Raw genomic sequence first — 20,527 nt, 5'->3', positions numbered from 1 at the left:
CAGACTGAATGACAAAATGAGATCTTGTCAAAAAAAAAAAGAAAGAAAGGAAGAAAGAAAGAAGAAAGAAAGAAAAGAAAGAAAAAGGACAAATTAGTCAGGCATGGTGGCACATGCCTTGAGTCCCAGCTACGCAGGAGGCTGAGGTGGGAGGATCGCTTGAGCCCAGGAGTTTGAAGCTACAGTGAGCCATGATCACGCCACTGTGCTTCAACCTGGGCGACAAAGCGAGACCCACTCTGAAAAAAAAAAAAAAAGAAAGAAAAAATGAATTGTAGTTATAATTCCTATGAGCCCAAGTGTGTCCAGCCCCCAGAAACTATGGAGCGGACACCTGGAGACCTGCAGGGCTGACAGGTGGTACATGGGATTTGGAGTGGTTTGGGCAGTTCACAAATTTTCTGTTTTCCGTAATTTTTATGATGTAACCAAAGCGACCAGGAAAAAAATAATCCATGTAAGTAAAAAGAAAAGCTAAGCAAGGTTTTTGTAAAAGGCAAACCCAGCCACAGCTATGTTTTTGGATTTGAGGTCCCTTAACAGGGACAGGCTCCAGGCATAGCTGGTGGCTGCACCAACGCCAGCAGTGCCCCCACTGGGGACAGGAAACAGCACTGGGCCAGGGCCTGTCCAGGGTGGACCCCGACCACTCCTCCTTCCCAAGGAGGACTGTCCTTCCCCCACCCCAGGAGCCTTCTAGGTTAGGGGTCTCTGGGAAGCACAGGGCCGTGGCTGCTGGGCCCGGGCTGGAAGCTTCACCCGCTGTTGCACCTACTTTCCTCCCCAGAAGATCTTCGTGGTGATGACGAGGCTGGACCGCCTGCGGAACAGAAGAGAAGGAAGGAACGTGATGGGGCCCGACCCCTGGGGGTCCTCCTTCATCCCCGAAATCCTCATCTCTCACATAGAGGTCCTGAAAGCCTGGGAGCCCGGGACATAAAATGGGCACTTCCCCATCTTTTGATGTGTACCACGTGCCAAGCCGGGGTGCGTGGGTTCCTCATTGAACCAGGAGGCAGCCGCTGAAGCTGTAAATGTGTGTCAGGCAGTGGGAGTTGGACAGTGGGGGGCCCAGTGTGACCGGATCCCGGAGGAGATGCCTTCTGCCCAGGATATGGGAGGGGGCGTGGCTCAGGGAATCCTGGGGTGCATGGATTTGGTCCAGGTATAGGAAGCGGCAAAGCCAGGGCCGGAGGAGGCTGGGTGTGGGCCAGGGAGCAGGGTGGGCTCAGGGGGCTCTGGCAGGAGTTGAGGATGGTAAGATTTGGGTGGGAGGCAGGCAGGGAAGCTGTCGGCAACATTCCCTACAGAATGTGACGTGTGTTGCAGAAAACCTGTGTGGGACAGCCTGGTCGGGGGAACTTGCGGGGCACCGAGGGAGGGAGGGTGGCACAGGGGGCCCAAGTGTGGCCAGGCTAATGAGGTTCCGGGTTTGAGTAGCTGAGGCAGAGAACTCTGAGGATTTAGGCTTGAGCAGAGCGAAGGGAAGGAATTTGTTCTTCTGCTCTGAGTCCACACAAGGCAACGCTCCTACCAGCGGCTTTGTCCTGGTGGGATGGGGGATACCCCTCATCCAGGGGGTGACAATGACCTCCTGGTGCCCCATGGCTGAGCTTCTTTCCCACCCGGGTCCTGGGCTGGTCGGGGAAGCAGCTCACGAGGCCGGAGCAGGAGGCCTCCTTTGCCCCCGAAGCAGCAGCCGCCGAGCTCTGGCAGGGGCAGCGTCACCTCCAGGCAGAGGGACCACCACACACTACCTCCATGCGCATTCACTAAAGACACGATCGGGGATTTGTAATATGTGCAATTTCCTTTAACTAAGGGGTGAGGAGGAATTTGTGAGTTGCCAAGAAACAAATTTGATGGGACAAGAAGGGGTGTCAGGAATCCATGGGGGAGGGGGTGGGAGCTGCCCAGCAAATGGCCCTCAGAGGGGAGGGAGGAGGGAGGCCCAACTTTGTAATTGCTTCTGATGTTTCTGAAAATAAACATTTATTAAGAAACAGGGCCCTGGGGCTTGTCAGCCCCTTCAGATAAAGCTGTGTCCAGGGGTTTGGGGAGCCCCCAAAATGTAGAAAGTGCTGATCCCAGTTGGTGCCAGGGAGCAACTTGGCCTAAGAAAGGCCCAAAGGCTCCTGGGAGACCAGGGTGGATGGCCCCCAATCTGTGACCTTTGGGCTCCATCACACCTGGAGACCGCTCTCAAGTTTCCTGAAACTCCCAAGTTTCAGGGGAGGGTCGCACGTCCAGCCCTGAGCTGGATGAGTGATTTTCAGACTTGGGGCCACTGACCCTCAGGATAGCCTGCCAGGGAGGTCTGACACACACCCCCTTACAGATGGGAGCAGTGAACTCCGGAGAAGTGGAGGCTCTCGCTAAGGTCCTGTGGACAGGGTGCAGGGTGGGATCCAGCCCCCGTCCACAAGCTCTCTGAGCCACCCCCTCTCTGGCCCACTGGCTCCCCTGATCCTAAGTGCTCCAGCTAAAGAGGTGGAAGGGCTTTGCACCCCATCTTCTGTAGCAGCACCCCTCTGCTGTACCCAGGCCCGTCAGGGAGTTCTCACTCCAAGCTCTTTTTGGCCCGCCTCTTTGCAAGCTGGGACCTTGGTGTTCTGGGTCTCTGCATAAGTTGGAGGTGGAGGCTAAGGTGGGGGTGGAGGCTAAGGAGGGGGTGGAGACTAAGGTGGGGGTGGAGACTAAGGTGGGGTGGAGACTAAGGAGGGGGTGGAGACTAAGGTGGGGGTGGAGACTAAGGTGGAGGTGGAGACTAAGGTGGGGTGGAGACTAAGGTGGGGGTGGAGACTAAGGAGGGGGTCAAGGCTAAGGTAGGGGTGGAGACTAGGGAGGGGGTAGAGGCTAAGGTGGAGGTGGAGACTAAGGAGGGAGTGGGGGCTAAGGTGGGGGTGGAGACTAAGGAGGGGTGGAGACTAAGGTGGGGGTCGAGGCTAGGGTGGGGGTGGAGACTAAGGAGGGGGTGGAGACTAAGGAGGGGGTCGAGGCTAAGGTGGGGGTGGAGACTAAGGAGGGGGTGGAGGCTAAGGAGGGGGTGGAGACTAAGGTGGGGTGGAGACTAAGGAGGGGGTCGAGGCTAAGGTGAGGGTGGAGACTCAGGAGGGGGTGGAGGCTAAGGTGGGGGTGGAGACTAAGGAGGGGGTGGAGACTAAGGTGGGGGTCGAGGCTAGGGTGGGGGTGGAGACTAAGGTGAGGGTGGAGACTAAGGAGGGGGTGGAGGCTAAGGTGGGGGTGGAGACTAAGGAGGGGGTGGAGGCTAAGGAGGGGGTGGAGACTAAGGAGGGGGTGGAGACTAAGGTGGGGGTGGAGACTAAGGAGGGGGTGGAGGCTAAGGAGGGGGTGGAGACTAAGGAGGGGGTGGAGGCTAAGGTGGGGGTGGAGACTAAGGAGGGGGTGGAGACTAAGGTGGGGGTGGAGACTAAGGAGGGGGTGGAGACTAAGGAGGGGGTCGAGGCTAAGGTGGGGGTGGAGACTAAGGAGGGGGTGGAGGCTAAGGTGGGGGTGGAGACTAAGGTGGGGGTGGAGACTAAGGTGGGGGTGGAGACTAAGGAGGGGTTCGAGGCTAAGGTGAGGGTGGAGACTAAGGAGGGGGTGGAGACTAAGGAGGGGGTGGAGGCTAAGGTGGGGGTGGAGACTAAGGAGGGGGTGGAGGCTAAGGAGGGGGTGGAGACTGAGGGGGTGGAGACTAAGGAGGGGGTCGAGGCTAAGGTGGGGGTGGAGACTAAGGAGGGGGTGGAGGCTAAGGTGGGGGTGGAGACTAAGGAGGGGGTGGAGACTAAGGAGGGGGTCGAGGCTAAGGTGGGGGTGGAGACTAAGGAGGGGGTGGAGGCTAAGCTGGGGGTGGAGACTAAGGTGGGGGAGGAGACTAAGGTGGGGGTGGAGACTAAGGAGGGGGTCGAGGCTAAGGTGGGGGTGGAGACTAAGGAGGGGGTGGAGGCTAAGGTGGGGGTGGAGACTAAGGTGGGGTGGAGACTAAGGTGGGGGTGGAGACTAAGGAGGGGTTCGAGGCTAAGGTGAGGGTGGAGACTAAGGAGGGGGTGGAGACTAAGGTGGGGGTGGAGACTAAGGAGGGGGTGGAGGCTAAGGAGGGGGTGGAGACTAAGGAGGGGGTGGAGACTAAGGAGGGGGTGGAGGCTAAGGAGGGGGTGGAGACTAAGGAGGGGGTCGAGGCTAAGGTGGGGGTGGAGACTAAGGAGGGGGTGAAGGCTAAGGTGGGGGTGGAGACTAAGGAGGGGGTGGAGACTAAGGAGGGGTTCGAGGCTAAGGAGGGGGTGGAGGCTAAGGTGGGGGTGGAGACTAAGGAGGGGGTGGAGGCTAAGGAGGGGGTGGAGACTAAGGAGGGGGTGGAGACTAAGGAGGGGGTCGAGGCTAAGGTGGGGGTGGAGACTAAGTAGGGGGTGAAGGCTAAGGTGGGGGTGGAGACTAAGGAGGGGGTGGAGACTAAGGAGGGGGTCGAGGCTAAGGTGGGGGTCAAGACTAAGGACGGGGTGGAGACTAAGGAGGGGGTGGAGAGGGTATCCCGCCTCCCCTCAACTTCCTTCTCAAGCAAAGTCACCTTCTCCTCTTGGAGAACTTAGTTTTCCTCTCCACTTCCCATCAAGAAAAATGTGGGGACCTGGAGGTCTTACGATGCCTGCACCAGGGGCCGATGACGCGGACCTGGGGACAGTTTGCCACACACCCACCCAGGACAGACTGCAGAGAGTGGAGTCATTACCTCCATCCTTTCTTTTTAATGATGTTTCCCAGCACCACTTCAGCCCTGCAAAAAACAAACAAACACACACTGAGATCGCATCACAGCCAAACAGAAAAATCAAACCCAGGCCCACCGTGACCATCGGCCACTTGGTTCCCTCTGTGGAAATGTGACTGGGGCCAGAGAGTCAGGCTGTTAACACCTGCCTTGGCTCAGTAGCTCATTCCAGAGAGAGGGCTGGCCCGAGGGGGCGGGAGCAGCGGTGTTACTGCCTCTGCTAGGATGGCTGTGGGCATGTGCCTCGGCAGGCGCTTGACTAGGCAGGGGCAGCCCCATCTCTCACAGAGAAGGAAGGCGCTGCTGTCATGCCTGGCAAGGCCAGCGTCCCATTTCCTAGTTGGCTGAAAATTCACCAGGGAAAATGCCTGGCAACATTAGGTGGGCAAAATTTCCAGACAAGTATTTTTTTTTTTTTTTTTTTTTTGAGATGAAGTCTCGTTCTGTCACCCAGACTGGAGTGCAGTGGCACGATCTCGGCTCTCTGCAACCTCCATCTCCTGGGTTTAAGCAATCCTCCTGCCTCAGCCTTCTGAGTAGCTGGAACTACAGGCGCCTGCCACCATGCCCAGCTAATTTTTGTATTTTTAGTAGAGATGGGGTTTCACCATGTTGGCCAGGCTGGTCTTGAACTCCTGACCTCGAATGATCCGCCCACCTCTGCCTCTCCAAGTCCTGGAATTAATGGTGTGAGCCACGGTGCCTGGCCAAGTATCTGTTTTTAAAGGTAAATTATTCATCAAGTGCATCCTCTGTTTTGAGACAATCAACATGTACTCAGGGCCAAGGGCAAGATTTCCAGCAGACGTGCCTGCTTGCGTATGTGTGTGTGTGTACATGTGTGCATACATGGGCACAGGTGTGTGCACGTGTGTGGGTGCACGTGTCCCTCTCATTTCCTGCGTTTGAACAGCAGAGTCAGATGCTAGGCCGACTACTGTCTGTCTTGTTTGGCATCACTCTGGGTCCTGAACCAAACTCAGGCCAGCTGGGGGCATGGGCGGCCTTCCAGCCTCGCTTGGCACAGCAGCACTGGATTAACTTTGAAGAACTTTCTGCTTGCAGCAAAATGTTTCTGAGTAAAAACAACAGACGGAGAATGCTCCATACCCTGTGCATTCCACTTATAAAAGCGCCTGAGTCATCCACTCAGAAAGAATGGGCTCTGATCTGCAAGCTGTTTAGCACGCGCTCTGAATGCTACTCGTTTATGGTCAAGATGCACAGAAACTTCACTCAGCCCTCGGAAGACAGCAAAGCTAGCAGTGGTCCCTGGGGCAGAGGAGTGGCAGACAGTGCGTCACCTAAGCCTGTGGCGTGTGGCTCTGGCTGTGAATTTAGTAGGACTCACATCTGTTTGGGGGACACAGAAAGCCTGCAGCTCTCTGAGAAGTGTGCAAATATCAGCAGGAGAAGCAGGGGGCCTCAGGAAGATACAGGCTTGACCCCCTGTGAGCTGCCTCTCGCCCTCCCCCAAACTGCCCAGAGAAGTTTCTCCCTGGCTATGCCTGGCACACAGTGCCCAGCTCCCCTGTAGGGCACTGATGGGCATCCACTGGGGGCTCAGCTCTGAGCTGGACAGAGGGACCGCAGTGGCCGGCCCAGGAGCAGGGGGCAGATCCCACAGTAATGGCGACCTGAGGGGAAGCTGCTCCCTGACTCCCGGAGACCCAGTGAGCTTGCCCAGCTCACCAGCTCTGGGTGTCCAGTTCAACATCGGAACATGAAAACTGCGAGTGACAGAAGACAGAGTGTGGCTGCTGTGACATGGGGTGTGCCTGGCCCCATCCACGGGGGCTGCATGGAGCTGCCTCCCACATGTTCTTCTGGGCAGCAAAACCCAAGCCAAAGCAGGCAGTGAAGAGGCGGGGACTGGGTCGGGCGGTGCCTCTCGGCTTGGCATCTGCACTGGGCTTTTTGACCTCACACCCCTCCGCTAGGCTCATCTGTCTGGAAAGCAGTTCACTCTGATAGGACACTGCTGCCAGTCTGGAGGGGGTGGGAGGGGGCTGTGCCATCAGGAGGGCCAAAAGGGCTGCTGATGGGGGCTGGAGGGGGTTTGAGGGTCCCAGCGGCGGTCCCCAGGGCTGTGTGTTCCCCAGGCTCTGGGTGGGTACTTGAGCAGGGCCCGGTTGGGTTCCCTCCCGCCAGGTGCTCTGGGCCCCGCCGCAGTTGCAGGTAACCACCCAGGGCCCACGAAGCAGCTTCGAGCCCTGCAGCTACCGTGCCCAGCAGCCCAGGCCTGCGGCCCGCCTGGCCAACAGGAACTTGGCTGGCCCCAGGCAGGAGGGGGCAGAAGGAGGATGAAGAGAGGGCCAACAAATGATTTCACAAACAAAAGCTGACTTCTGGAAACCCGATGCAGGAGAGTGGATGATTTGATTACAGCCAGTCTTTAAAATTGAAGCCAACAGCCTGGCTGAAGAGGGCTGAGCTTTTACATAATTGAGCAGGAAAGTTCAGTGCCAAGATGCGAAGCGCTTGTCACAGAACTCGGCCGCAGCCTGCCCTCCCCAGCTCCGAGAGGCCCTGCAGGCCCTGCAGCCCTCATTGCACAAGTGAGACATGAAATGTCAAAATGTCAGGCATGTCAAGAGTGCCCAGGACAACAGCTTCATTGCGCCTCTCACCCAGCACCGCATCTTGGCACCAGAGGGACTGTGGTCCCCCGGTGACTCCATGGGGAGTTTACCAAGTGACCAGTGTCCAAGCGTTCTGCGATTCCAGCCCCATGAAAATAATACCTCCTAAAGCCATTCAGAGTTTAAAAAAGAAGGCAGAGCGCAAGCGCGTTTGTGAGCACCCCTGGGAATGCGAGCGGCAGGGGTCCATGCAGCCCCAGCTCTGCCCGGGCCGTCTGCGCCACTTTCTCCTGTGTGAAAAGACACGTACTTGCCGGCTGCGTAGACTTCTGCCGTATCAAAGAGGTTGATGCCATTATCGTAGGCCAAGGTCATGAGCTGCTCTGCCATCTGAAACGAGAGAACTGGCACTGTCCTGCCAACCGGGATGGGGCACAGAGGCTCTGGAGCACCACCCCCTCGGCCTGGGATGCCTCCCCGTGTCCAGCCCCTGCCCCCCCGAGTCCGACAGGCTCCCTGTGGGCTCTCTCCTTGCCCTCTCCTGCCACAGGACAGGGGTGGGGGCAGCTCTCAGTAACAAACCCATCGAGAATAAAGAGGGCAAAAGGAATAGAGACACTGCCGAGGACTGTGAATTTCTTGAGAGCAGGGATCCTATCAGTCGGGGTCATCACAGCTTAGCACATGCACTGGGTTGAACAGTATCCCTACAAAATTCATGTCCACCCAGAAGCTTAGAGGTGACCTCATTTGGGAATAGGGCCTTCGAGAATGTAATTAGCGGAGTCAGGTGGTACTGCGTTGCGGTGGGCCTAAACCCCACGTGACTGGTGATTTACAAGATGCGATGCAGACACGGAAGTCCATGAGACCAGGAAGGCAGAGACCGGAGTGACTCGTCTACAAGCTGAAGACTGTCGGCAACCCCCAGGAGCTGGAAGAGGCAGGGGCGGCCCCTCCCCCAGAGCCTTTGCAGGGAACATGGCCCTGCCGACACCTTGGTATCAGACCTCTGGCCTCACGTCTGTTGTTTCAGGCCCCCAGGTCTGGCAGTCCTAGGAAACTAAGCACTCCCCAGCAGGGGCTGTGTAGCCATTGCTGGGGTAAGTCTGTGTCCTCAAAGCCAGGGCTGTGTATTCAGCTGTAGCTCATTGAGTCTTTCCCAGCACCTGCTCATGAGGACTGAATTGTTATTTTTGTGGATGGAGAAAGTGATGCCCCACAGCTGGTGCATGGCGGGTTGACATCCATGCTGGCCTCTTGGCCTGTGTTTCTCCAATGCCACGTGCTCCTGGCCCCAAGCGACATGGCTGTGTTGGTGGCCACCTCGAAGGCAAGATCGACGATGACGGCCAAGCTGAACACGGCGTTCCTCAGACTCCGCTCTGTGGGCCGCTGTCAGGACACCATTGTGCTCCATGAGCAAAGAACTGGTTGTGGGGTGGGACTCACGGAGCCAGGGGAGCCCCTCTGCAAGTGACAGCTCCCTCTGAGAGGCCAGAGAGAAAGGCATCCCTGGACTGCGGACCCTCAGACAGGGCCGCCTCCCTCTGAGTGTCACACTTCCCCGAGTGCAGCTCAGAGCACCGGGCCTCTCCAGCAGCAAGCCCAGGGTGGGGTAAGTAATTCTTAACAACCCTCAAAAACCGCAGGACAGAAATCCAGCCAGGGGTGGCTTCACCGGGCTGCGTCTCTCCTTTCTGAGATCAGAAGCCCCCGTGGGCAGGAGGTGTGGAGAGTGAGGAAAATGACCTGTGGGGATCACGGGGTAGCCACCATTGGGGGGCACCCATGGGAGAAGGCCCATGCCAACTGCTGCCCGTGGGCAGGCGGGTCTGCTGCTACAGATCTGCGGACTTTCCAAGAGAAGCCAGAAGGGCAGCATATTTGTGGATGGGGGGAGCATGGAAAATCTGGCCGGCAGCCTGGCAACGTTGGCACTCAGCCCCAAATGTTTCAGACACTGAAATGCAGCGCAGCCGAAGTTGAGCCCTGGTTAGTTAGCGGCTGTGATTTCAGTCAGGAACACAGTTTTCAGGATCCACTTGCTCGGCTCTGTTGCCGTCTTCCCACTGCGGCTCCACTGCCCCGAGGTACCAAATGACCCACTGCTGTCCCCAGCCTCCTCCTCCCGGGTGCGCCCACCGAGGGAGCGCCCAGGAACTTTCCCCACCTCTAGCACTTTCCTTCCCAGCACAAGGCTCCAGGCGGGCGGCTGGTTCACCTGCTCCCCGCTTCCTCCTCATCTTCCTCCTGACTTTTCCCCATGCCTCCCATGACCACGCCCTAGAAAGCCCAGGAGGGCAGGGTGCGCCAGGCCGGGCCGAAGGGGCTACGTCCGTGGTTAGGGCACTCACTCCTGGCAGGGCTTCTCAGCGGAGGGGACTCTGGGTTCCGTTTTTTGTTTTTGTATTTCAGACACGTGGGTTTTCTTATCCCCCCATCTCTCTTCCATGAGGGTGGCACGCTACCCATATGCTTCTGCACTTTGATTTTTTTTCACTCACAATACATCCTAGAAACCAATCCACACCTGCTCGTGAAGACCCCTTTCATTCTTTTTGTTGAATTAAAACATTACTGCATTTATCAAAGAGATTTTTTTAAGTTGTAAAATATACATAATGAAAAAATTTACTATTTTAACCTTTTTCAACCGTAGCTCAGTGGCGTGAAGTACATTCACATAGTTGTGTAACCATCGCCACCGCCCAGCTCCCTGTCAGGTTCCTAACTGGAAACTCTGTACCCCTTGAACAATCACTCCCCTTCCAAGCCCCAGCCCCAGCCCCAGCCCCCAACCCCCAGACCCCAGACCCCGGCCTCAGTCCCCAGCCCCAGCCCCATCCCCCAGCCCCAGCCCAAGCCCCAGCCCCAGCCCCAGCCCCACCCCCAGCCCCAGCCCAAGGCCCATCCCCATCCCCAGCCCCATCCCCATCCCCAGCCCCAGTCCCTAGCCCCATCCCCAGCCCCAGCCCCCAGCCCCAGCCCCATCCCCAGCCCCAGACCCCAGCCCAAGCCCCAGCCCCATCCCCAGCCCCATCCCCCAGCCCCATCCCCAGCCCCAGCCCCATCCCCCAGCATTCTCGGGAATTTGTGAATTTAACTACTCTAGGCACCTTACACAAATGTAATCACATGATGTGTCCTTTTTGTGGCTTGTTTCAATAAGCCTAATGTCTTCAAGGTTCAACTTTCATCTGGCGGGTAGCACGTGTCAAGAATTGTCCAAGACTGGTGTTTTTTTTGGAGATGGAGTCTCATTCTGTCTCCAGGCTGGAGTGCAGTGGCATGATCTTGGCTTACTGCAACTTTTGCCTCCTGGGTTCTAATGATTCTCCTGCCTCAGCCTCCGAAGTAGCTGGGACTACAGGCATGTGCCACCAAGCCCGGCTAATTTTTGCATTTTTAGTAGAGACTAAAATGGAGTTTCACCATGTTGGGTAGGCTGGTCTTGAACTCCTGACCGCAAGTGATCTGCCTGCCTCAGCCTCCCAAAATGCTGGGATTACAGACATCACCCAACGCACCCAACAAGGACTGGGTTTTGAAGGATATTTAGGAGTGTGTCAGATAGGCAAGGGGAGAGTGGGTGGGGGAGTGGCGCTCCAGGCCGTGGGGCTGTTGTGGGCCAGGGAGGGCAGCCTGCGGCAGCATCAGCTCCCCCGAGGTATCGCTCACCCGTGCTCAGGTCAAACCCCGGGAGCCCTCCTTGACTCATTCTCCCATCACTGGAGCATGACATTCAGCCAATGCCTTGGCTTCCCTTGCAAATTAGTCCAGAATCTGACCCCTCTCCCACCTCCGCTGTGCCCACCCTGCTCTGAGCCTCCAGCGGGTCTTGGGTGGTTTCTCACAATAACCTCCTAGCTTTCTGCTTTCCATCCTCTCTCCCTGCACCTTCCCCAGGCAAAGCACATCCGCGGACCAGCATCAGCATCAGATCAGAAATGCAGCATCCAGGCTCCACGACAGCCCTGCCATATCAGGACGTGCCTTCTAAGTACATCGGGTCGTGCACACACTGAACTTTGAGATACCCCCATGACTGGCTATTCCCAGGGCAGCAGCCAGGGCAAGTCTTGGGAGACCTTTTAATCAGGTCAGATTTCCTCCATGCAAAAGCCCTCCAGTGGCTTCCATCTCACAGAGGGCCAAAGCCAAAGCCCCCCCAAGATCTGCGCCCTGACCCCGGCTCTATCCCTACACCCCTTTTGCCCCAACACTTGACCTTAGGGCTTTGCCCTTGTTTCTCTGGACCACCACTTGGCTTCCTCACTGGCCTCTGCTTCCTGACTGCCCTGTCATCAGGACCCCACCCCCCGCCCTCCTTTTTCTACTTTCTTCTCTGCAGGCAAGTAAATAATGGTTCTCCAGCCTGGACGTGGTGGTTCATGCCTGTAATCCCAGCACTTTGGGAGGCTGAGGTGGGTGGATCACGGAGGAGTTCGAGTCCAGCCTGACCAGCATGGTGAAACCCTGTCTCTACTAAAAATACAAAAATTAGGCGTGGTGGTGCGTGCCTGTAATCCCAGCTACTCAGGAGGCTGAGGCAGGAGAATCATTTCAACCGAGGAGGCGGAGGTTGCGGTGAGCTAAGATTGGGCCACTGCACTCCAGCCTGGGCGACACAGCAAGACTCCGTCTCAAAAAAAAAAAAAAAAAAGGGTTCTCCAAAGGTATCAGGTCCCTGTGAATGTGACCTTAGGTAGAAAAAGGGAGTTTGCAGATGGGCTTAACGTGAGGACCCAGGGATGGGGAGAATGTCCTGGCTTAGCTAAGTGGGTCCTCAATGCCATCACAGGTGACCTTATGAGGACAAGGGAGATAGAGACTTGACATAGACAGAAGAGGAGGAGGGAAAGCGCCCACAGGGGCAGAGCCTGGGGATGCAGCCACAAGCCACGGAAGGCCAGCAGCACCAGATGCTGAAGACGCCGGGAAGGGTCCTGGCCTGGAGAAGGGAGCCCAGCCCGGCTGACTTCTGGACTTAGGCTCAGGGATACTGAGTTTGGATCTCCAGCCCTTGGAGCCATGAGTGAATATGTTGCTGCTGTTTTTAGCTGCACATTGGTGGCTATTTGTTACAGCAGCCACGGGCAGCTCACACCCTCTCCACAGCACACTCGACCACTGGAGACCGTGTCCTGCTTCTTTACCCTGTCGACCTCTCTAGAAAGTGACTGGAAAGAGGCTGGAAGCGGACAGGGAGCTGGCACTAGGCAGGGGCTCCACAAGCCTGAGCTGAGTGCTGCAGCGGTCCCAGTTCTGGGGCTGCGAGGGGGTGGCCCTGGCTGCTCCTGGCTCTGCTCTGCCCACTGGGAGGCCTCCCCCTCCTGCTCACAGAGGAAGAACAAAGGGAGCACGGGGGTCCTGAGCACACCTGGCTCCCTCCAGGGAGGAAAGCCTGGCCAAACACAGAAACCTGTGGTCACCGCAGACCCCCCAAGGGTGTGCAGGCAGCGGGATCAGCAGGGGCTGGCACAGCAGACAGCAACCCTCACCTCACCTGTCCCTCAGAAAAACAAAGCCACAGTACAATTCCAGCTGCATCCAGGGTGGCACCTGGGATTGGGAGGACCAGAGGCAAGAAAGACAGGGAGGGACCTGGCACTGTGGGGGCTGTGCTTTCTTACTATTTTGTTTATTGTTTTTTATGGCTCTGATTTTGCTGTAACTCCTCCTCCGGGTTTTTCCTCCCCCTCCCTAGAAAACTGCAGCTCTCCTGCACAGACCGCTGTCTACGCCGCTTTTCCATTTGCTCTCACGGGCCTTTCCCATGATGTTCTTTAAAGATCTGCGCGCTGTGGCCGCATCCTGGTTCATTTTACGGAGCCTTTATTTTGTGACTTTTTGGATCCTTCCAGTATCTGGGTCCCAGACACTGAAGTCAGAAGGAAGCTCGGAGACATACAGGCCACCTCCCTGTCACCCCCATCTCGGGGAGAAGGAATCCGCCCCTACCCCAGTAGTTACCCCAGAGCTGAGCGCTGGCCATGAGCTTTGAGGCAAAGAGCACCAGGTGGGACCCCCGTGGCCAGTGGCCAGGTGAGACTGCTGCACCTGTTTATGGCCTGAGGCTCGGCTTCCTTGAACTGGGAATAGCACCTGCCTCCCTGTGCTGATGGAGGATTAGCTGAGATAGTAAGTGTAAGGTTCTCAGCCACTCCTTCTGTTACATTTTTATTGTCCAGCTTGTCTTGAACACATGCTTCTAATGGGGAGTGTGAGGCCACAGAAAGGCCACCTACCAATGGGAGGTTTGGAGACCTGAAGCCACCGTGGCGGCTCCGACAGGCGCCTCGTCATCTTAGGATTCCTAGCGTGGTCTGGTCCCTTCACGGGCTCCTGTGAGCAGCGCTGGCTGAGAATGTGATGGTGTCCTACAAACTGTGGGCTCTGTCCTGGGCCACGTGAGGGTGGCTGTCATTCCTGCCCCACCAGGTGGTTTGTTCCACTCCTGGGCAAGCTTTCATTTGTCCCTGGTGTGGTATAGAACCAGCTGCTGCGGCCCATAGAACAGGGGACGTCAAACGTTCTCTGTAAAGGACCACATGGTAAATGCTTCAGGCATTGTGGGCCAGAGTCTCTGTTGCAATTACTCAGCTCTGCCCTTGTGTAGTGAAAGCAGCCACAGTGTGTAAATGATGGGCGTGGCTGTGTCACAATAAAACTTTATTTATACAAATTGGCGGCAGAATTCATTGAGACAGGAAGTAGATTAGAGGTGACCAGGGGATGGGGAGTTATTGTTTAAGGGTACAGACCTCCTGTTTGGGCTGAAGAAATATTTTGGAAATAGATATTGGTGAGGATGTCACAGTAATGTGAATGTATTTAATGCCCCTGAACTGTACACTTAAAAATGGTTAAAATGGTAAACTTAATATTTCACATAGGTAATAAAAACATTGAAAAACAAAAAGAGTAGGCCGGCTTGGTGGCTTACGCCTATAATCCCTGCATTTTGAGAGGCCAAGGCAGGCAGATCACCTGATGTCAGGAGTTCGAGACCAGCCTGACCCACATGGAGAAACCCCATATCTACTAAAAATACAAAAAATTAGCTGGGCATGGTGGTGCATGCCTGTAATCCCAGCTACTTGGGAGGCTGAGGCAGGAGAATCCCTTGAACTCGGGAGGCTGAGGTTGGGGTGAGCCAAGATGGTGCCACGACACTCCAGCCTGGGCAACAAGAACGAAACTTTATCTCAAAAAAATAAAAAAGAAAAGCAGTCAAGGACGGTCCACCCGAAGTGCACAAACCCAGGCCCTCTTCATCTGAACTGCAGCCAGGCGGGCCCCTGTTCTGGATGTATTGATTTTTTTTTTTTTTGAGACAGAGTTTCGCTCTTGTTACCCAGGCTGGAGTGCAATGGCGCGATCTCGGCTCACCGCAACCTCCGCCTCCTGGGTTCAGGCAATTCTCCTGCCTCAGCCTCCTAAGTAGCTGGGATTACAGGCATGCACCACCATGCCCAGCTAATTTTTTGTATCTTTAGTAGAGACGAGGTTTCACCATGTTGACCAGGATGGTCTCGATCTCTTGACCTCCTGATCCACCCACCTCGGCCTCCCAAAGTGCTGGGATTACAGGCGTGAGCCACCGCGCCCGGCCCTTGATTTCTTTTTTGACACTAACTGTAGGATTAATACAAAAATGTGTCTTGCTCCTTTCCTTAGCCATTTTCACCTGCCACAACCATTCAGAAGCCCGACTCCTTCATCTATTTAATTCCCTGTCCTTCCAGCTTGGTGTCATCTAGAAACCACCTCCAATATCTTCACACACGTCCATCACTGTTCCTGGTGGGGACACCGCAGAGGCCTGCGCCAGCGGGGCTGTCCCTGGGCCATGCATCAGTGCTCCGAGGGTGTGGCCGGTTTGCTGGTGAAAATGTCACCTCGCTGGGTGGGTCTAGTCTGCTTGTTTATATCTTTCCCACGAGGACATCACAGGCACCCAGCTAATACTATTTGGAAATGAAGTTACGCCCTTCTACAGAATTCTTCCATCCTGCTTTAGAAACCACATGGGAAGGGAAATGAGGCTGTCAGGTAAGGCTGATTTACAGAGAACCACAGGGGCCCCCGGGCTCCGACCGAACCAATCCGATGGGTAAGGTAAGGTGATTCCTTTTGCCTTAATAACTCCAGACTTCACCCTGTGATAGAGCCTATCCAGCAACTTCAAAGCAAGGGGCAAATCATTCTATAACCAGCTACTGTCTTTTTTTTTTTTTTTGAGACAGAGTCTTACTCCATTGCCCAGGCTGGAATGCAGTGATGTGATCTCGGCTCACTGCACCCTCTGCCTCCTGGATTCAAGCATTTCTCTTGCCTCAGTCTCCTAAGTAGCTGAGATTACAGGTGCCCGCCACCATGCCTGGCTAATTTTTGTATTTTTAGTAGAGATGGGGTTTCACCATGTTGGCCAGGCTGGTCTTGAACTGCTGACCTCAGGTGATCCACCCGCCTCGGCCTCCCAAAATGCTGGGATTACAGGCGTGAGCCACCACACCTGGTCAGCTACTATCTTAAAAATAAACATGACCCAAACGCAAACTATATGCATTGAAATTTTGCTGGAAGCAAAGCTTTCCCTTGGAAAACTGAGCAATCACAGCTAACAAGGTCTCACATCAACTCGCTGATCAATTTTTAAACGCAACCTTTCCAATAGTAAGTAGGGCAAACGTGAAAACTGCTTCTCGTGCAGAAGCCCAGAGCTCTCTCAGCAAATGCCACTGCTCTCATTTCTGAGACACTGCCTTGCTGTCTGGAAGCATGCACGTCTGGACGTGTGCTGTCCCCATCCTTCCGAGAGACCCAGAGGGGCTGGTGGCATGCAAGTTGGCTTTTCCTTAGTGTTCACTTTCCTGTTCTAATGGTGGGGACATGAGCCCCAGCAAACACATTTGACTGCGACCCACACGGTTCATGGTGGCTGTGGGAAATGGACGGGGGATGCTTTGTGAAACGCAGATCTCAGAGGCTGTGGGAAATGGACGGGGGATGCTTTGTGAAATGCAGATCTCAGAGGCTGTGGGAAATGGACGGGGGATGCTTTGTGAAACGCCGATCTCAGAGGCTGTGGGAAATGGACGGGGGATGCTTTGTGAAATGCAGATCTCAGATTCTTCAGTTTGCAGCAAGCTCTGCAGGGGCTGCATTCCAAATGACCTCCACAGATAGTTACTGGAGTCTCCACTGAGCGTGGGCAGCTACGATCTGCATCCAGCTTCGGAATTTGGGAAGCATGTGCACCCTGAATTATCCTTGTTAACTGTGGAATGGGGGTCATGCATGTAGGAAATCTGAGTCCTGGGGAGCTTGACGGACATGCTGAGGCCCAAGGCATCCACTGCTGGGTGGTGGCACCAGACTGGGCATCCCCTTTGGCCACCTGGCTCACCTTTCTATCTCTCCTGGGGCAGGGCACCCGTGCAAAACAGAAAGAGGGCGGGAGGCTGCTGCGATGGCTCCAGGGAGCACGTGCGCACTGGTCCATGCAGCAGACTTAACCGTGTGCTCTGGCGAGCCCGTGCTGGGCTCTGGGGTGCTGGGAGAGCCCATCTTACCTCATCGGTGATCTGGCCTCCGAAGGTCACCCATGTTCCTGGAAGGAGACACAGGGGCTCAAGTTAGGGACCCGGAAGGAAGTTAGATCCTCCGGTCAGTGCTCAGACCTCAGGCTGCAGGGCCAGGGGGCAGCCCCAGGTGTCCGTCTGTGCTGCTCTGCGGCCAGGGTGTCCTTGGTGTGTGGACACCTGGCCTTCAGAGAAAGTCCTGCTGTCCCTCTCTTTTTTTTTGAGACTGAGTTTCACTCTTTGTTTCCCAGGCTGGAGTGTTGTGGCACGATTTTGGCTCACTGCAATCTCCACCTCCCAGGTTCAAGCGATTCTCCTGTCTCAGGCTCCTGAGTAGCTGGGATTACAGGTATGAGCCACCATGCCTGGCTAATTTTGTATTTTTAGTAGCTGGGATTACAGGCACCTGCCACCACACCTGGCTAATTTTTGTATTTTTAGTAGAGACGAGGTTTCACCCTGTTGGCCAGGCTGATCTTGAACTCCTGACCTCAGGTGATCTGCCAGCCTCAGCCTCCCAAAGTGCTGAGATTAAAGGTGTGTGCCACTGCTCAGGCAGAGTAAGTCCTGCTCTCTTGGGGTCACCAAACTGAGGGGACACAAGTCTCTAGAGCAGGCTGCTGGCTGTGGGCCCAGGAGGCCTGGGGCCTTTGAAATACTTCTCAGAGCTATGCTGAGGCAGCTGTCACTCCCGGGACATGCCGCAAGGAATGACACAAGGGACACCTCCCTGAAAACAGCCGGTCTGACACCTCGTCTGTGTGCTTGTGCTGGGACGGAGTGGAGAGGGTGGTGTCAGGGCAGCGGGGGGTGTGTACTGTGTGCACATGGGAGGTGGGGACTGCACGTTCTGGGAACAGGGCTCACATCCGGCAGGAGAGAAAAAACGGCCAAATCCAATGGCGCTCCAGGAGGGGCTCGAGCTGAGCCTGCCACCGAAGGAAAGGTGTCTTCCCTGCACTCCCGGCGCCAGGAGGGCCTCTGATTTTGTGGTGTGGGGTGGGGGCTGTGTGTGCAGGGGCCCCTAGTGTCCACCTCGCCTCCTCTGCTGAGGCTGTGTCTCTCTCTCCCTCTATCCTGGGCCCCCTTCCACCTGCCTCTTTGTTGCCATGGCAACCGAGGCCCCCTGCATCCTGGGCTCTGGGAGGAGCTACTCCCTGGGGAGTGCCGAGGGCTGGGCCACGCTGCCTCCCAAGGGGTGTCCAATTCAGCTCATGCCCAGCCCTCCCACAGCCTGTTTCCCTGGGGGGACAGAGGGGACCCCACACTCACCAAGTCCCAGGCAGGAGACCCGCAGGCCAGATTTGCCCAGGTTCCTGAAAAACAAAGGCCACATGAGTTCTCAGCACCCGGGCAGGACCCTGCCAGCCAGGCTCAGGTCCCACCAGTGCCAGCCTCCACCCCACTCCCACACCAGTCAGTGCGTGTTTGGAGGCTCCGAAAGGCACTGGGGACCTTCAGAGAGGTGCCTCTGCTCGCCCGCCTGGGGGTAAAGTGCCAACTGCCCCCAGCCCACACCATGCTGCTGGCACGGGCCCTGCTGGTGCCCAGTGTGGGTCTGCAGAGTGGTCTTGAGGACAGACGGAAGTGCAGAGGGCCGCTGGCTGTTTTATGGTGAAAGTGGGCCGGTCTCAGCCCGGTGTCACCATCCATGGGCGCCGCTTGCCGAGAAGCCCCCTCTTCCCTCCTCTCTGAGGCTGCATTTGTGATTCTGTGTCTCTTCTTCCTGTCTCCAGAGACTGGGGTAGGAGATCGTCCCACTTCACCAGGACCACATGGACTGTGCATCTATCCTTCGGGGTGTGGGGAGCTCTGTGGGGGGCTGCCAGTTCTCAAGCAAGGCCAGCCCTTCCTTCGTTACAGATACAAGCAGGCCCGACAGCAGCGGCAGAGCCTGGCAGCACAGGTCCCCTAACCAGGCACAGCTGCCCGGGCTCCTTCCTGGGGCCACCGAGGTGCCTGCCCGCTGCATCCCAGGGTCCACAGGAACAGGCCTCGGGCCATCATGACCGTCCATAGGAGGTGAAGGAGGGTGGCAGCTCTCTGCTGAGGACTGGCATGCCCGTCTGTCCTGACACAGGTCACCTGGGAGCCCGCGGGGTCTCAGCAGGCCAGGCTGTCCCCAGACGCCCTTACCCCGGATCTTCCCGGGAGTCCTATGCAGCAGGTGCCTTGCTTGTTGTGGCACTGATTCCCGTATTATGAGAACTGCCCAGCACCGGGAGGAGCTGAGGTCCCACCCAGGCAGTCGGCTCCCAGCTGACGTTCCCCACCATGGTGGCATGCATCCCACCCCCAACCTGTTTAGCAGGGTGTGATCTGCCCAGATGGTGAGGTTGACAAGTGGCCGGGGGGGTCTCACAGCTGCAGCCAGGCCTTGACCCATCTGGGGTCGGATTCCACTTCCCTCATGGGATCCAGCTGCCAGCGTCTGGTCAAAGGGTGGCTGCCTCTCGGGGGTGGGGAGTGAGGGCCACGAGGGTTGCCAGAGGGTGAGGCCCAGCCTCCTGGCCCAAAGGCCCCGCACTTCCCTGGGGCCACAGCACTTCTAATTTCGGAGGATGCCACATCCTCAGTTTATTCTCTTTCCTGTCCCACGCCTGGCCCCTGGGAAGGCGGCGTGGGGCTTAAGCCTCATTCTGAGCCCCCCACTTCTGACATGAGCCCACTCTAACCCTCCCAGCCTTGGTTCCCTGCTTATAAGACCCCTGGGCTCCTCCTGTATCATGAGTGGATCTAATACTTGTAAGCAGCTTGAAAACAGTTGAACGTGTCACCAAATTGAAAGTACTTTAAAATTGCCCAGGTTTATTTTTAAATTTCCTATTAAAACCAGTCCAGCTGCCAGCCTATTGCTCCTGTAGGCAAAGCTGGGATTTTCCATAAAAAAGAACATAAGAACAGCTGGGTTTTCTTTTAGGAAAGTGGGTACTGGGTGGTGGCTATGGGCAGAGGCTCTGAAGCCAGAGCTCAAATATCGTGGTTCTTTCCTGGCTGGAGGACCCCGGGCATTTTATGGAGTGGTTTGGCGCCTCAGTGATCTCATCTGCAGAATGGGCTCACGAGGCTGCCTTTCTCACGGGGGTTGCCAAGAGGACAGAAAGAGATCCATGAGGATAGAAGGTCACAGGATGCTGACTCACATATGTCTCAGTTCACAGGGAGAGCAGAAGGGTGATCTTTTCTTTATTCAAAACCAACAGACAAATCAAATATGCTTGAACTATTACCATGTCAAAAAGGAACTGCATTTCCTTTTTCCTCCTTATACATCAATGAAATGATGTGATGGTACCTTCTGCGTTGCTGGCATGTTCCAACCCAGAATAACTCGTGTCTGCGGCTGCCGGCGAGAACAGCGCGACTGCGCCACTAATGCATTCTGCACGAGCCTGGTCGGCTTAGAAGTTTAGGCAATTTCCCCCGTGCTGGCTAGAAAGTAACCGTGGTAAGAAACTACAAAGTTGTTTAGTAGGAGTCCAGTAACGAAGCCAAGGGCGGGAGGTTCCGATCAGTGCCTCTCAGCTGCTTTGCGGTCATAACCCCTTTGCAAAAACGGATAAAGCCTGGCAATATGCCCAGATACG

General features: G+C 56.1%; 1 protein-coding gene across 5 annotated transcripts in view; it reads right to left on the bottom strand.

The window, feature by feature from the left end:
- The window catches only part of KCNAB2 (potassium voltage-gated channel subfamily A regulatory beta subunit 2), a 113,654-nt gene that overhangs the window by 12,950 nt on the left and 80,177 nt on the right, over positions 1-20,527 (bottom strand). For all 5 annotated transcript variants that reach the window (XM_064363165.1, XM_064363162.1, XM_064363164.1 and 2 more), the window contains 5 exons: positions 18,213-18,256; positions 16,932-16,969; positions 7,661-7,740; positions 4,730-4,774; positions 776-820 (listed from right to left, as the gene is read on the bottom strand). In XM_064363165.1, the coding sequence (XP_064219235.1) occupies positions 776-820; positions 4,730-4,774; positions 7,661-7,740 (170 nt within the window). In that variant the 5' untranslated portion in view covers positions 16,932-16,969; positions 18,213-18,256. The remainder of the gene's footprint in view (positions 1-775; positions 821-4,729; positions 4,775-7,660; positions 7,741-16,931; positions 16,970-18,212; positions 18,257-20,527) is intronic.

This window comes from Aotus nancymaae, unplaced genomic scaffold (genome assembly GCF_030222135.1).
Source record: "Aotus nancymaae isolate 86718 unplaced genomic scaffold, 86718_ANA_hifiasm-v0.15.2.pri h1tg000053l, whole genome shotgun sequence".
NCBI classification, from domain to species: Eukaryota; Metazoa; Chordata; class Mammalia; order Primates; family Aotidae; genus Aotus; species Aotus nancymaae.
Note: the sequence above shows the minus strand (reverse complement) of the source record. Positions and strands in the feature narration are given on the sequence as shown.